Here is a 17,130-nt window from a genome sequence, read left to right as displayed (position 1 = left end):
ATTTTCTTACAAGAGGTCGAGATCTGAGAACCCCGATTCAAAATGAAGAGAAATGCAAACTTGAACTTTCAATGTCGTCATGTGCATATGAGTATGAACCCTAATTTCCTCCATGGACCATCCGGCCATTAGTTTATTTTATTTTATTATTATTATTTTTTGATAAGTAGATAAAATGGTCATTTTACATAGCCGGTATTTATAGCTATTAATTTATTCAACTGAAGTGAGAGTATTATCGTCATTTTATACCACACATGGACCTATTTGTACCAAATTGATAATATATGGTTTTTTTTACCACACAGGAACTGATATACACTATATCGATAGTAGAGAGAGTTTTTTGCACTTAACCCTTAATATTTTTTCTCTCTATTATATCATATATTCTTCCAGGAAAATTGCTTTCTACACTAAACAAGTTGTTATATCATTAGCTACATCATTGGTCACATAATTCGAATTATTTATTTAATATAATAATTTGTAATGTTTAGCATTTCTTATATATTATTAAACTCATGAAGAAATTGAATAGTTTTGATTGAATTAAACTATACAGTAACAATGGTTCAAGATCATCTAAGTAATTTTTCCTTGTAATAAACACGTTGCTTATTACTTGTTATAAAATTGAAAATTTGAATTTAAAATTAAAGAAAGTTTAATTAAACCGAATCAATACATTGAAATTAAAATCAAAAGAAATTTACTTCAAATTTCTAAACACTGACTTGGTATTTCTAAACCTCAAACGACACTGTTTTGGTTCCATTTGTATGGGTCGGCGCAGAGCCCAACTTGAGCCCCTCCGACACTACAAGAGGGGATCCAGATCTTGTTGGGCTGATCCCAGACATTTGAATTTGGGCTTGGTCGGTCAGTCGGTGGCCGGCGAGACGTTAGTGTCAGCCTTATCTGACACACTGACTATGTCAACGCGAAAGTAAGCGTGACCGAGAGCGAACCTTCCTTCCCCATCACGCGTATAAAAGATCGCGCGCGTCTCGCCTTCGCTTACACGTCAAAAATCTATCGGTTCATGTTAAAAGTGCCCATCTCAACACCTTATTCCAGTGCGGCATACCTCAGGAATGTTATCACGTGAACCTCAACGCTTTGCATTCAAAAGAGTGGGCCCATCAATCAAATTACATCAAATCACGTTGTAACATCACCAATGATGATTGATAAAGCCTTTTAACGGTGCAAAATCAACAATAACTCCACACGTCGATTTGTAGGTTGAGGCTCCATCAACAAAGATGCGGTCCTCTTGCATTTTCAATCGCTCTAATTGCTTAATAGTTAACGTACAAGACTGGACTGATTGAAGGTTTTGAACTTTGAAGAGGCCAATTAGCCAACTCTTCCGGCGAGCTCTACACCTTCAATTCTAAGGTACAATTCATCGATAATTATTATTAATTTAAAAAGAATTGTTAGATTATTTTTTGATCTGATCATTTGATTTTGTTTGACGGGCGATTTTGTGCTTTTTAACCGGTTATTTGATACATATACATATATAATATATAATGTATGTATATAGATAGAGAGAGATATAAAAGTAAAACCGCCTTGTAATTTTCGAAATTTTGGAAGCTCTTGATTGAGAATTTGTGATAGTATGATGAATCGTTCAATTTCAACAAATTTATGCAAATCGATTTTATGTTCTTATGCCTTGTTGATGAGTTTGTTGTGTGATTGTAGATTTGTGTCCTAAGCAGTTGGATTTCAGTCTAAGTAGGGTTTCTCTTTTGTTTGTTATCCTTTTAGGGTATATACGGTTGCGTCCTTGATTTAATTCCTATAGTTTTGAATATCTGAAGAAATTTTTATCAGGATTGTGGGAGTGATACTGAAACTAGGGTTTCGAAGATGAGTGACAATTTGATGGATAAAGTTAATGCTTTTAGCGAGCGCTTGAAGGTTGAAGGAGCTGAGATTGGTAGAAAGATGACTGCTGGCATGAGCTCTATGAGTTTCAAGGTGAAGGAGCTCTTCCAAGGCCCCAATCAGGTTGATAAGCTCGTTGAGGAAGCCACGGCTGAAACTTTAGATGAGCCCGATTGGGCCACCAATCTTGAACTTTGTGACATGATCAATCATGACAACATCAGTAGTGTTGAACTAATTCGCGGCATAAAGAAGCGGATCGTGTTGAAGAGCCCTAGGGTTCAGTATTTGTCATTAGTGTTGCTTGAGACTCTTGTCAAGAATTGCGAGAAGGCTTTCTCGGAGGTCGCTGCTGAGAGGGTGCTCGATGAGATGGTGAAGTTGATTGATGATCCTCAAACTGTTCTCAACAATCGGAACAAGGCTCTGATGTTGATTGAAGCATGGGGGGAGTCGTCCAATGAGCTCCGGTATTTGCCTGTTTATGAAGAGACATACAAGGTATACCCATGCGTCATTCTAGGCCATTTGGTTTTGGTATTCCCTACAGTTCAAAATGGACAGTTTTGCTTTCTTTCTGTTCTCTATTTTTCCTTTTGCAGTTGCAATTTAATACTACTCTTTGTCTTAATGCTAATAAAAGCGTGGAAGAAAATAGTAGATAATTTTGAATCTTATTTACATGTTTATTTAAGTTCCTTACAGCTGAATAATCTCATCATGTTAATCAAATGGTTATTATTAGGTTCAACTGAGTAATTTTCTTTTCCTCTTTTTCCTTTTCCTTATGGCTTTGTTTGGTTTGATGGAATCAACTAGAAAAGAAATGAAAGAGAAAACTTTTATTTTTATTTTTTGGAGTTGTTTCTGGCACTTGCCTATTTCCCCCAAAACTTTTCCCGCCTAAAACACGCGAAATTAATATTTTCACGAGAAAGGGGTTCCTCTTTATTCGATATTCCTATTTATCCAAAAATTTAATCGTGCAAAACAACTTGCCAAAAAAAAGAATAAACTTGTTTCGTGATTTCTTTCTTTATTTTTTACTGGGTTTCTTTGTGTCCGTGGGCCATAAACTACTATATAGATGGGAGGCTCATCTAACCCTTTTTTTTTTTTTTCCCCAATATTTGTCTGATCTAATACTTGATAATAATATACTTGGCAACAACAGTATATAATTTCACCCGAAAAAAAAAAAAAAAAAAACATATAATCAATTTTTTATTTTTTTTTAAAGTTTCCTTTCTCTTAAAACTAATAATTAGTTCTACCTAAAAAAATACTATGAAGCCTTATTTTAAATATAAATAATAGAAATAAATATTAAACAAATATTTTATTAAATTTAATAATCCATCATTTTACTATTTCTTTACTAAAAATGAATATAATTAGACACAAATTTATTTATTTATTTAGCATTTGAAATTATAAGGATAGTTTTGGTATGTATAATCAATTTCTTTTTACTTTCACGTTATCTGAAGTTCCAAACTAACCAACTAATATTTTCTTGAATTAATTTTCATGCTAACCAAATGCATGCTAGAAAATTACTTTTCTTTTCATTCACTTCACTTCACTTTCTTTTCATTTTCTATTTCTTTTCTTTTCTTGCTTATTTCCATCTAACCAAACGGAGCCTATGGGTTTTGAATGATGAATAATCTGTAAGTAGTAATCCCCCCTTTCTATCCTCTGACCTCAATATAACTTCGTTTATTCTCTTTTGCCAGTGTTTTTTCATTACAGGGAGAGACAATTTTGATTGAAGATGTAGAAATTAAATGAATTACATGCTGAAGTTAATTTGAATAATTTGGTTTTGAAAGAAATGTGAGAAATCCTTAGAGGAAAATTGTAAAATAAATTACCTCTGATGTGAATTTGGGTGAGAAAATTGCTGCTGCAAATTTTTCGCTGAAAGACAGGTGCCTTCTGGAAATGATAAGAGTGTGAAGAACGTACACATGGAGTTTATGCATGGGCAAGCCAAGTATATGTATTGTCAACAAAGATAATAAAATCGTCTATTTTTTGAGCGAGAAGTGTTGGAATGTGTGTTATTTTCAACCTTTTTCATGACATTTTTTTTTTCTTAATAGAGTTTGAAATCAAGGGGTATACGTTTCCCTGGTCGTGATGATGAGAGTTTGGCTCCTATATTTACTCCTCCCCAATCAGTCTCAGCTCCAGAATTAAATGAGAGCCTTGACCAACAAATTCCTCCTGATATTCCTGTGCAAGCACTTTCAGCTGAACAAACGAAGGAAGCATTTGATGTGGCAAGAAACAGTATTGAGCTTCTTAATACGGTTCTATCCTCTTCACCCCAACAAGATGCTTTACAGGTACTTTTATTTTATTGCACCAGTAACCCGTTATTTGTGGATGTCCTGTTTTTAATTGGTATTAAATTTCTCTCTCTGGGAATCCTTTTGTTGTGACTTTCATATAGGTGCTTATATAAAACACCTATTTGGTTGCTTTTGTTATTAATTTGTTTTTTTGTCCCCCATCATTGACCTAGTCAAGTATAATTACTTGTGCATGATGTCGATCTTTCTTGGTCTGCTTCTTTAACAAACTACCAGGTAATTGTTGTCAGCTTAATTTTCCGTTGTATGTGTTGGGTATACCACACTTGTTAATATTGGAAAGTATATGTACTGCTATTTTCTTAATTATAGAATTAATGGCTATCCACGGTCCTTTATTTTTTTGGTGGTAAACAATGGGCTTCATAGCCATCCACGGTCTTAGTTCACCAATCAATTGCTATTTCAAGTGCTTCGCCTTTTCTTAACACAATATAATCCGACTTAGATATAATTAATGCCAGTTTTCAGAGTCAACGTGCAAGCAATACTATTGTTATGAAATACGGTTCTGCAGTGCTTTATCAATGTTTTGGTCCTAGATCCATTAATAGGAAGCTGATTGTCTCCTTTATGGAAAAAAAGGGGTGGAACAGGAAGGGTTCCCGAGTCTCTCAATCTTAAAATAATTGTTTCAAAATTTTAAGTTGGCAAGTGTCTTGGCAAACTAGATTTTCAAGGTCTTATCACAAAAAAATATCTTGTCACTTATGATAGATATATGTAATATGTTTTTGAAACCAGGAATCTATTGTAAAATTCTTATTTATTGTTGTTGGATTGCTGTTTTGTAATTTTTTACTGCTTTTAATCCTTTAGCTTCTCCTATGTGATAAGGTTTTTGGTTATATATTCCCATTTATTGAATTCTTCGACCACATTATATGTGCCATCTGATTATCATGTTGACATATTGTATATGGTATCTGACATCATTTTTGAGCCTATTCCTTATGCTCTATATTTCATTAAGCTTCATAAACAGAGAACAATGCTGTTTCTTCCCAAACTTTTATAAGTTGAACAGTAATCATCCAGAGGCTAATTGTTGCAAATAATCACTTTTTTCTGGTCATCTATTTGTTTTTATATTATTATTTCAATTGTCTTTTCAAGGGAGTCTGTTGCTACAGACATGATACTATTTTTTCTGCACCACTTTCCGTTTATAACTGAATAATCATTTAAGGAGTCCTAAAGCTAGCAATAACACAGTATTTAACAAAAACTTTGCAAGTACATACAGATTCAGTAGATTGGCTACCTTTGTGACTATGTGAGGAGCTTTAGGAATACTGAAGTGACTTTGATGTACAAGTTTTGGTGGAAAGCAACAGCAAGTTAAATCCAAATAAAATGGAAGCCTATTTAGATTGCAATGAATAAGAAGGAAGCCTTGAAAAATGTTACCCTCCAGTTGTAGGAAGGCTTTGGCTTGACTATAGTTGTTGGAACCAGTGCATGCATGTCCTGTAGGCTGGTGTGCATAACTATTAGAATGTGGTAGTGGTACTTTATACCATAATAAAATTAACTTCAGTTCAAATGAATAGCTTCAGGGTTCAATTGTTTAAGAAGTACAGTTTAAAATTACATTTAGTAGTTTAGAAGTTTGTAACAATATGCATGGATTGAATTGAGAAAATTGAATTGAGAAAATTATATGTGCTTGATTTCAAATAACGAAGTACAGAGAATTATTTAAAATCCATGCCACAAGAATTCTAGTTGAACATTGATTATTAGAAATTATGTCTTCCATTCCTTTAATTTAACATCACCTTGGACTTCAAAATCCAACTTAACTTGTCAATCTTTTTTTTTAAGTTCAAATCACTTGATTAGTCGATATCAAATCCATTCATTTATTCAAATAAACCATCATCATCGTTGTTTGAATTCCTTATGAATGGGGTTGGTTACATGAATTCTTTTTTTATTTCATTATTTTCTGCTACAACGATTAACATTTAACTTTGTAAAATCATTTTTAGTAATTTCATCCAATGTTAATTTTGGTCGCCTTCTCAGCTTCCTACCTTCTAGAAAATTAATCTTCCCTTTATTACCGGTGCTTCGATAGGTCTTCTTTATATATATATATATATATATATATATTCATACCACCCAAGTTTACTTTCTATTATTTTATCACTAATATATGTCAATCTTAATTTATCCTTCACATCTTCATAAGTAACTTATCTCTTCTAGTCACTCCTATCGTCAATCTTTATATTCTCATTTCATAACACAAATTCGATTTTCTATTTCTTTTTTAAAGCCCATCACTGTATACCATATAAATAGTCGGCCTAATAACTTTCCTGTAAAATCCTTTTTTAATTTCTTTGTTATTCTTTTATCACATAAAACACCACTAGCCTATTTACATTTTGTCCAACATGCTCTAGTTCTACTAATTATACCACAATATATCTTTACTATCCTCTTGTTTTATTGATCTTAAACAAGGAAATTGGTTACCTAGAGAATCCTTTGTCTTTGAAGTGTGATGGTTACATTATCAATATTTGACTCTTTACTAGATTTACATTCCATATATTCAATTTTAGTCATCCTACTAATTTTTAAACCTTTTGATTCTAATGCATTTTCCCACATTTCTGATTTTATTGTTAAATTTTCTTTAGAGGTATCAAATAACATTATGCCAATCACAACATGCACAATGAATTTTTTTTTTTCTCTCGGAAAGTACAATGAAATGTTTTCTTGTAAGTTTTTTTTTTATGTTATTTCATTTAAAATTATTATGAATAGATATGGTCTGAATGCTAACCCTTGTGTGATCCCACGTTTTTATATAAAAATAATAATAAAAAATACTAGTCTCACCACATTTTGTGAACTCTAGTTTATGTATTCGTATACATATCTTGAATAATCTTCATCATTTCTAAATGAATTTGTTTTCTTTGTAAAACCCACCAGATTATATCCCTCGGCACCTATCATACGTTTTTTTTAATAAATCTATGATAATGTAGATCTTTTTGCTTACTCCTACACTTTTCAACTAGTTGTCTTATTAAGTAAATAGGTTCCATTGTGTTCTCCCTAGCATAAATAAGAATTGGTTATTAGATACTGTGATTTTCTTTCTTAGTCTTTATTCTACTATTGTTTCTCATCAAGTCCATTTGTAGATGGAAGCTTATAGCGGAAGTAAAAGTAAAAGAAAGTGAATTGAATGAAAGGAAAATTTTCCAGCATGCATTTGATTAACATGAATTTTTTTCAAGAAAGTTATGAGAAATTTTCATTTCATGATTTAGAATGCATGAAACTAACAGGAAATGAAAGGGAATTTTTGTAAATTCATATAACTCTCTCAGGAAATAAAAAATTCCCGACTTCTATAGGAAAGTTAGGTGGTGGTGAACAATTACTTCCCTCAAAAATTTTCTTTTCCAGTCAATCCAAACTCCTAAAGTATTTAAAAATTTTTACTTTCATTTCCTTTCTTTTTATTTTTATCTAATCAAATGGGGCCATAGTTTTATTTGTGTGTGTGTGTGTTTTTCTTAAATAATTGTTGCAATTTTATATATCCCTTTGTTTATGTAAATTGGTACCATCGTGCTTTTCCTCCATGTGACATGGTTCCTTCTTTTAGAAGGTTGAATAAATTTGTTAGCCATTCAATTCATACTTTTCCGAACGATCTCCCTGCCTCTATAAGTATGTCATCAATGCCTATATTTCTGGTCCTGCTTTTCATACCCCGTTTGTGTGCATGATTTTCTTGCCTGGTTTAATATGTAGATGGATGAATATTTCTCACTTGTTCTGTTATTGCTGGTGAGATTTTAATGCCATAAGTTTAATCTTTCTTCTCATTTTGTTATTCTGAATTGTATTCGCAGGATGACTTGACAATCACGCTTGTACAGCAGTGTCGTCAGTCCCAATTTACTGTTCTGAGAATTATTGAGACCGTTGAGGATAATGAGGCCCTGCTGTTTGAAGCCTTAAATGTGAATGATGAAATCCAGAAAATCCTCTCAAAATATGAAGATTTGAAGAAACCTTCAGCAGTCCCAACGGAGCCAGAACCCGCCACGATACCCATTGCCGTTGAGCCTGAAGAATTACCCGGTGCCGGGAAAGAAGACGCTTTAATTAGAAAACCAGCAGGTTCTAGAGGTGGTGCCCCTGGAGCGAACGATGACATGATGGATGATCTTGATGAGATGATCTTTGGCAAGAAAGCCGCTGGCACATCAGAAGTGGGGCATGATACAAAGAAGCAGCAATCACCAAAAGACGATCTCATCTCCTTCTGAATTTCCCCTGCGTATAGGACTTCACATTTGGGACTGATGAGGCCTTTGATCGTGTTGATACGAGGCCATTTAGGTGTTGAATACGTTTAATTTGATGCTTGAAAGCCTATAACCATCCTAAACAGTTCTGGAATTTTTTTTTCTAATATTTTTCATTCATTTTTGGAAGTTTCACTTCCATTGTTCATGCACATTTGAAACTTTAAATTTGGGTAAATAATTGGTTGACGACATGTAGAAATGATACATTGTGAACAAATTTATGCAGTTTGTGTCTGCTATTTGGTACAATGATATGAACAGTCCCATATTATCCAAACATGGATGTGAACTCTGATTCTTAGCCCCTCTATAGTTCTTTGTAGCGATTGCTTTTAACAATTGGTGTAATGAGAAGGGCATGCAAGATCTAACTTGTTGAGAAGCTCGTACCTGACGGACGAACCAAACTGGGCCAAAAAGACCACCTGGGCCAAAAAGACCACCGACGAGCAGGCGCAGTACATCTTTTACTGTAGCCAAAAGTGTGAAAAGGAATTAAATGGTAATTAAAATAGAATTGGTGTTGGTGTTTGGAATAAACTGAATTTTGTGAAAATAAATTAAAAAATATATATATATATATATAGTTGTAAAAGAGGATGCGAAACCTGAAAACAATTTTACAATGGAAGAATATAAATCTTATCAATTTTCTTCCAATTTGTCGGTGATAAATTGGGATTTATTTATTTATTATTATTTTTTAATCCTTTCTAATTCCATGACTCTTTAAGCAAGTGAAATTCTCTTTAAAATTCAATTCCTCTGAAATCCTGATTACAAACACAGTTCATACTTCATATCAGTGATAAGAGTCATTACACTCTCTCTCCCATTCTGATTTGCTGTCCAGTCTCTCTGCGCATACATATCTGTTTGCATATGTAATATGTGAGTATGTATATTATGAACCAGATTTGATGCTTCTGGACCAGTGAAGACCCTTAAATCTCTCCGTGCAAATGGCCGGAAAACACTTTTCGGCTTACGGAAACCCTAGATTCAAATCTCTGATCCTCATCTTTGCTTTCTCTCTCGTCGCTCTCTCCATCGTCTTTTACTTCTTTTCCGTTTTCTCTTCTACTTCTTCTCACTCCATCCCAATCCGCACCTCTCAAAACCCAAATTCTCATTCTGCCGAGTACTCCTTCGTCGCCTCCCTAGAGAATTTCCTCGTGTCAACCTCCACGTTTCAAAGATCTCACACTGTTTCGGATGATACGGTGAGTACAGTGCGTGTAGAGGATGTGAAGAAGCTGGATGATATGATATGGAATAGAGAGACAGAGACTCTCTATGAAGACTCATCGTATCCAGCATCTCCACTGTCGGTGGCTTCGTCAGCTATCAAGGTTTACGTTTACGATATGCCGGCGAAATTCACTTACGATCTGCTATGGTTATTCCGAAATTCATACAAAGAGACCTCGAATCTCACGTCTAATGGTAGCCCAGTGCACCGTTTGATCGAACAGGTATGTACTCACCGTTTTTCTGTTTTCTTTGAAAGTCCTGGAAATAATTCACCGATAATTGAGTTCGATAATTGAGTTTCTGATTGAGCTTTTGTAAGAATTTCTATAGATATTATAATGAAAAATTATTATTATTATTATTATTATTATTATTGTGGTTGATTAAATGAGAAATAGACTATGTAGTTTCCTTTGAACTTTTTCTTTTTAGTGCACTTTTTTTTCTATCCTAGAATTTCAAACACACGAAGACAAAAGCATTAGATAGTGAATTTCAATTATTAGTTTGTTTTTTTTCCCTGTTGGACTTCATGTGAAGTTGCAATAAAGTTTGAAGAGCATGTGGAACACCGAGTACCTTGAAAATTGTTTGTATATCCTTTTCTCCGAAGATTTTTAGCATCTAAATGGTGGATATTCTTTTAAAAAAATCACTTTTCTTTCTTGAATGCAACTTCGAAATGAAGTCATAGGGAACAACTTTACAAGATGTCTAAGAAAATGTTCAGGTATGAAACCTATTCAGAAAATGTGTAGGAAACAAACTTCTAGCTGCATTTACTAGTCAATCCTTTTCTTTTTTGGATTTTGAAACAGAAATCATATTACAGACTGTTGCTAAACATGCCCTTAAATCCTCAATTTAGATTTTATGATTCTCTTGCCATGTCCTTACCCTCTTTGATTGCCTTTGAATTGAAAGTTTTTGCTCTTTTCTTCATGCAGCATTCTATTGATTACTGGCTGTGGAGGGATTTGATTGCTCCAGAATCGGAAAGGCTTCTGAAAAATGTTGTGAGAGTTAAGCGGCAGGAGGAGGCAGACCTATTCTACATTCCATTTTTCACAACCATCAGCTTCTTCTTGTTGGAGAAACAGCAATGCAAGGCACTTTATAGGGTGTGAGTGCATTTCTGACGCTAAAGCGTTTCATTTCATATATCAACATCATGTTCTATCTTTTATCACTTATCTTCAAGGTCAATTAAATGCTTCTTTGTTTTTAGATTGTAGTGTTTTTCTACTTATCAAACAAAAAAAAGATTGTAGTGTTTTTCTAATGATTTTTAGTTTCCTGTTTATGACTTAAAACTAAACTCAACTGAAAAGTGTATTGCCCAACAACTACAGCTGTGGTGTTATTTCTAAAGATTTTTAGTTTCCTGTTTATGACTTAAAATTAAAATCAACTGAAAAGAGCACTGCCCAACAACTATAGCTGCAGGTTACACGAATCCTGTTTTAACGTTTGCTTATGTTTTGTCTAGTATCAGCTCTCATATTCTTCTCTTTATGTTGATATGTAAAGACTTGTTTGAAAGTCTATCCTTGTGCTATTTTGATGTGGTAACATGGATGCATGTGCTGCTTCTGTGGTTTGATCTCATGCATGAATGATTAATTTGCTAAGAAACATGTTAGCATTATTGTTTATGGGCTAATGCAAACTAGATGGTAGATAAGGTTGCTGTGTAGGCCTAGAATTCAACTAGTTAAGAAACCCTTGCAGTTATTTTTGTCAACCTCATTAGTAAATTTTTGAAATGTTTTTGTGGAGTTTTTTGTAAATCAATTATTTTGACAGAAATGTTGATTTCTTGGAAAATGGAACTTAATTGTGTTTTCCTGATAATTATTGGTTTTATGCATTTTTATATTATCTCATATGATCAAACTTGTAATTTCTGATTAGGTGTTACCTAAAAAAGGACCATTATCTTGTGTTGGCCCTTACCAGCACCCTCAATAATGGGGACCACATTGGGTAATGACCATTATCCATTGCTGTCCTGATTTTGTAGGGTCTTGGAACTTGGCAGGGGTGGAATGTACGAATCTAACATCAGTCACTATTTTTTTTTTTTTTTCCAAAGTAACATTAGTCACTAGTAGCACTTATAAACTTTTAGTTCAACCATGCACTCTCACACTTGCAGCTCATGCTTTTACCATTTACAAAAGCAATGGCCTCTACTTGATACATGCGATATTTTATTGTCTGGCATATTCATATATTGTGTATTTAGTGTCTGTTTTAATACATTTACTAAAAATTCTATGAGCTTGCGTCATTTTCATATTATTGGGCATAATTGCACCTGGGGACCAAGATTAAATGTATACGTTTTAATTTTGCGGTACTCTTTAATATGTTGAGATGACGATTGGGATTACAATTGTCGGACTTGCTTCTCTCAAATCCTTCCATCCCTTATTTGAATTCAGTATGAATTTGTATATGCGAACATGGTATAGAGTTTTATTATGAGTTCTAAAGATCTAATATATATATATATATTTACACACACACACACACACTTGTGAATCTAGGAAGCTTTGAAGTGGGTGGCAGATCAGCCTGCCTGGAAGAGGTCTGAAGGAAGAGACCACATACTTCCTGTTCATCATCCGTGGTCTTTCAAGTCTGTTCGCAGATTTATGAAGAATGCAATTTGGCTTCTGCCTGATATGGATTCCACAGGCAATTGGTCACTATCTAACTCAAATTTGAAAATACTTCTCTATGAAGTCCATACTCTATTGTAGCCTCTGATGAGTGTTTATATTCAAATTTCAGGTACAAGCCTGGGCAAGTTTATCTAGAGAAAGACCTGATACTTCCTTATGTTACCAATGTTGATTTGTGTGATGCGAAGTGCTTATCACTAACTGAATCGAAGAGAAGCACACTACTATTTTTTCGGGGGAGGCTTAAAAGAAATGCTGTAAGTGTTTTGGCTGAGATTAAGAACCTAATTTTCTTGACTATAATTTGATTCATATATGTAAAATTTTTGGAAGTCAAAGATAGTTGTAGATTTACTCTTTGTGTCATCTTCGTTGTCAAGTCATGTAAGAGTACTTATGCATTAGACTTGATGTGTGGAACATGCAACATAGAAGCAGGTAGTTCTTTGTAAGGTTGGATCACAACTGCAACTGGAAGATGTATTTACTAAAACAAAAGAAAAAACAACTCCGTATATAAGATGACCAATTAATTATGGCACAAATGTTTAGCGATGAAGCTTTGTCAAGTTGAGCATAGTGGGAGATTACATGGCAGTAATGATGAATTGTTAATGAAAGACTGAGAATGTCTTGTTTGTTGGAAAATATTTGATAATATGCATATTGGCAGAATTTATGGCACTTATTAGGTGGAATGATGGAGAAGATAGAGTTTACCTTCCCACATGTATGGTATGGATAAAGGGTTTAAGGGTATGACGGTGATTGCCATTAAGTAACCATCCCCTATTTCCATTTCTTTTTTTATGAAGGGTAACTAACTACTAACTAGCATATCTTGAGTGAGAAAATTTTTGTGGCTTCTTAATTGTTGGTCAAGAGTTAAAACAGATCATTCTTGTTAGACAAATAGAATGTTGCTGGACTCATATGATTTTTTTCTAGGTTGATACATATTTATTTGTGAGGGTTTCATGAGGCTTCATTTCAAAATCAGAAATCTATCTAAAAGCTTCACTCATGCCACCTCATTTGAAATCGTCACATGATTCAGTCTAGTATTGTATATATTAAATTACCAGCCTAGATAAGACGTGCATGATCACATGTTATATCCATACAATCTAGAGCATTATGATTGATTGTAGAAATAAGAAGAGATCATAAAAAATATGAAGAGATCGATCAGGTATAAGTGATCACATTGTTGATTAGTTGGTCCTGATTATTTCTTCTTTTTGATTACTGGCCTAACTGTAATCATTGACACTGATACATTGGATTGGCATGTCCTTATTATGTGTTTTATAAGGTGTAGCTTCATAATCGTGGCACTTTCCTTTCAGGGAGGAAAGATACGTGCTAAACTTGTGGCAGAACTAAGTAGTGCTGAGGGTGTAGTTATTGAGGAAGGGACAGCTGGAGAGGCTGGGAAGGAAGCAGCTCAGAATGGCATGAGAAAGTAAAATTTGAGCTGCATAGAATTCTTTATCAGCGTAGTTCTGTTGTACTGTGCTAAAAAAGTTGAGTTTGCTTCTTTGGTGATCAGGTCTACTTTTTGCCTAAATCCAGCTGGTGACACTCCATCATCCGCTAGACTGTTTGATGCTATTGTCAGTGGGTGCATTCCTGTCATAATCAGTGATGAACTAGAACTTCCTTTTGAAGGAATACTTGATTATCGGAAGGTGTGTATGTTCTTTTGAAGCTTTTGATGTTAGTTTCTTGCGTTGATGCATTTCTTGAAAGCATTAAGAAAAGGTGAAGGACCTGACTTATGACTTAAAGTGATGAATGATTTTGAACTTGCAGCATAGTCAACAAATGTGAAGAAAAATTATTTATAACAGGGAGTATATTAAAGAAATATTCACATCTAAAATTCACATTTTCAGTTTCTTACACAAGGTAGATTTAAGGGCACAAAATTGCTTGAATTCTTATATTATGCTTTGCATGTATTGCTTTAGGTTTTTTCTCAATTTGAAGATCTCATAAGTCATAACCTGTTATATTGAGTTCAGGTTGATTGAAGAAGCGCAATTCAAAATGAATTTGCAAATTTAATTATAATTTGGATTTTTGACACCTTACGGTCCGAAATGTTGGTTTTTTAATTTTAAGGTTTACCACAGACCAATAACTTCATGGAGAATCTATTTTATGTATCTGACAAAAAGAATCTAAGTTTTAATAATGTGTGGTTCATTCTCTTTAGTTTCTTTTCTGGTTTGATTTTTGGTTGGACTATACGGACAGACCATGTTTTTGTGTGATATGAATTGTTTTGTACCTTTTTGGAATTAGGTAGAATCTGCTTCACATATATATTGCACTGAGAATTTGCAAATATGTTTATATCTTTTACCACATTGTCTTCTATTTCATGTATCAAGTAGGTAAGACCGTGAAAGTACACCAATGGTTAAATTCCAATAGAAGGATTGACGGATTTGCTTTATAGTAAATTGGTATTGGTTTGTTCTTCATTGCAGATAGCTCTGTTTGTTTCTTCTTCAGATGCTGTGCAGCCGGGTTGGCTTGTAACATTTCTCAGAAGTATTAGTCCTGCTCAAATTAGAGTGTTGCGGATGAATCTAGCTAAGGTTTGTGACTTGCAAAGGGATGGTCATTATCATGCAGTAGTGCTGTGGTGTGTGCATCTGGGGTCACTTTGAGCTGATTAGTGATTTTGGGCTCTGGTGCACAGTTCTTTTAGCTATAATGATTATTTTTACTTTTCTTGTAAAACTTTTTTCATTGCTGGACCACCTTTTGTTCCCTATTCTATATTAAGCTTTTATTTATTATTTATTTTTTGGTGGGGGATTGTATATTGTTCTGGTTGGGTCACAACTTGGTTGGTACTGATATTTTTTTTTTTTTGGTGACAGTACTCGAGACATTTCTTATATTCCCATCCAGCTCAACCTTTGGGTCCGGAAGACTTGGTTTGGAGAATGGTTTGTTACTCTTTCCTCTTTTTTACCCCTAGCTTAGCTTTCACACATAATATTCAATTTTGTTGTCATCTTAGTTTAAGAAATTGATGCCCAAGAAGTGGACTTTATAGTTTTAGTTTTTATTAATTAATAAGCATGCCATCTAGTAATTATGACTCTGAAGTGTCATTGAAAATTGGTACTTTTTACCCTCTTTATAATATTTTTTCCTAGTTGTTTTACTCTCTTTGTAGTTATATGAATTTTATTACCAACCTGTGGCAAAAACTCTGTTGAACCTTTGATGCTGGGAACTCCTGTTTTGTCCTCATAGGGAAATTTAGTCAGATCTGAGCGACGTCCTTTACATGAGCAATTTTTATTTATTTATTTATTTTGCCATAATTATTTTCTCAAGCACGAAAAGCTATATAATGGTTCCCTTCTCCCAGCTGATGCTTGATCCTTGTCTCACGTTGGATATTGTTTTAACTTTTTTAAGTCCATGGATGTTGGCTTTACATGCATATGGAGGCGGAACCTACCATCTTTAATAGCTCTGGGCTTTTGTTATAGTGACCCATGGTCGACCATTGATAACGAAGGATGAAACTGGTGCAGTGGTTAAGTAACTGCTCTGCAATCTTGGTGCAGCAGTGGATACTCTTTATGGGCTTAAATAATCACATTTGAGTTGTTCTATTGACCAGTTACACAAACTAGATGAAGCTAGTGCTAATTGCAGTTTAAAATGGAAAAGCACTAGAATAGTTATATATCAAACCTGATTACATGATTCATTCGTCATTGAAGTTTCTGCATTGTACGAGTCATTTTATGCTGCTCCAAAAAAGATAGAAGAGGCAATCCATGGACTAGCCTTAATAACTACTAAGCATCATAGAACAATTAATTTTGTTTGGCACTTTGGCTGGTATTTATATTTGAAATCTAATATTTCCTTGCTTTTTTGGTTGTTTGACTAGATGGCTGGTAAGTTGGTAAACATCAAGCTTCACACCCGAAGATCACAGCGTGTGGTGAAAGAATCTAGAAGTGTGTGCTTTTGTGATTGCAGGCGTGCCAACTTTACAAGTCCAGGTTCCTCTTCTTGATTGTTGAACACGGGTTTTTTTCAATCATCTTTTATAAGTGTCAGGTTGCTCGTCTAAAACTCACAGATACATTATCGTATTTTGGAATTTACTTTATTTATAGTCAAATTTATATGTAAACGATGTAACAGAAAACTGTGTTTATCATCAAGAATTAAAGAAACACGTGATTCTGCTCTTCCTTCTCAATCTTGCTACTTGAACAGGCAAAATAAATTGAATGACAGAAATCATCAAATCATTTCCAGAACGGGCCAATCGTTTTCTTATGCTAACATGGATTGATGTAAATGAGTTGGCAAACTTCTTTCTAACCTTTCGTTTCATTTTTCTTTTGCTTTGAAGATATCATCCTCCTGTAGCTGTTGCCTGTAATTATTTTTCTCGTCTTGCTTAGCACAGAAATTTGGGGGATAGATTGACAAGTTATCGGCATCTCACCGTGAATTATTTTCTCTGATTTCAAGTTTATTATCAGTTTACACTCA

The 17,130-nt window shown here is 34.0% G+C and overlaps 2 protein-coding genes across 3 annotated transcripts; both read left to right on the top strand.

Moving 5' to 3' along the window:
* Positions 1 to 1,259: 1,259 nt before the first annotated feature.
* Positions 1,260 to 8,887, top strand: LOC132312869 (TOM1-like protein 1). Of its 2 annotated transcripts, none has more exons than XM_059811411.1 (4): positions 1,260 to 1,404; positions 1,852 to 2,406; positions 4,014 to 4,259; positions 8,177 to 8,887. In XM_059811411.1, exons 2-4 carry the CDS (start codon positions 1,888 to 1,890, stop codon positions 8,594 to 8,596), a joined length of 1,185 nt encoding a protein of 394 aa, XP_059667394.1. In that variant the 5' UTR covers positions 1,260 to 1,404; positions 1,852 to 1,887; the 3' UTR covers positions 8,597 to 8,887. The 2 variants fall into 2 exon arrangements, with proteins under 2 accessions (XP_059667394.1, XP_059667395.1); XM_059811412.1 differs by having other exon boundaries at positions 1,270 to 1,404; positions 1,786 to 2,406.
* A 377-nt stretch (positions 8,888 to 9,264) lies between these two features.
* Positions 9,265 to 16,831, top strand: LOC132312868 (probable arabinosyltransferase ARAD1). Its single transcript, XM_059811410.1, has 9 exons — positions 9,265 to 10,113; positions 10,840 to 11,013; positions 12,445 to 12,602; positions 12,692 to 12,839; positions 13,932 to 14,047; positions 14,135 to 14,273; positions 15,081 to 15,191; positions 15,480 to 15,548; positions 16,514 to 16,831. The coding sequence occupies exons 1-9, from the start codon at positions 9,601 to 9,603 to the stop codon at positions 16,640 to 16,642; spliced, it is 1,557 nt and encodes a 518-aa protein (XP_059667393.1). The 5' UTR covers positions 9,265 to 9,600; the 3' UTR covers positions 16,643 to 16,831.
* Positions 16,832 to 17,130: the final 299 nt, after the last annotated feature.

This window comes from Cornus florida, unplaced genomic scaffold (assembly GCF_030987335.1).
Source record: "Cornus florida cultivar Cherokee Brave unplaced genomic scaffold, ASM3098733v1 CherokeeBrave_3.0.0_Hap2_Chr06, whole genome shotgun sequence".
Lineage (NCBI taxonomy): Eukaryota > Viridiplantae > Streptophyta > Magnoliopsida > Cornales > Cornaceae > Cornus > Cornus florida.
The sequence above is the reverse complement of the archived record's forward strand: the minus strand, read 5'-3'. Positions and strand labels throughout refer to the sequence as shown.

Bases quoted from the DNA above. Each gene is read 5' to 3' on its own strand.
- LOC132312869 (XM_059811411.1), top strand. From the start codon at position 1,888: ATGAGTGACAATTTGATGGATAAAGTTAATGCTTTTAGCGAGCGCTTG. The intron at 2,407-4,013 runs GTATACCCATGC...TTTTCTTAATAG, and splicing joins TTTATGAAGAGACATACAAG to AGTTTGAAATCAAGGGGTAT. The intron at 4,260-8,176 runs GTACTTTTATTT...TTGTATTCGCAG, and splicing joins CCCAACAAGATGCTTTACAG to GATGACTTGACAATCACGCT.
- LOC132312868 (XM_059811410.1), top strand. From the start codon at position 9,601: ATGGCCGGAAAACACTTTTCGGCTTACGGAAACCCTAGATTCAAATCT. The intron at 14,048-14,134 runs GTAAAATTTGAG...TTTGGTGATCAG, and splicing joins GCTCAGAATGGCATGAGAAA to GTCTACTTTTTGCCTAAATC. The intron at 15,549-16,513 runs GTTTGTTACTCT...TTGTTTGACTAG, and splicing joins AAGACTTGGTTTGGAGAATG to ATGGCTGGTAAGTTGGTAAA.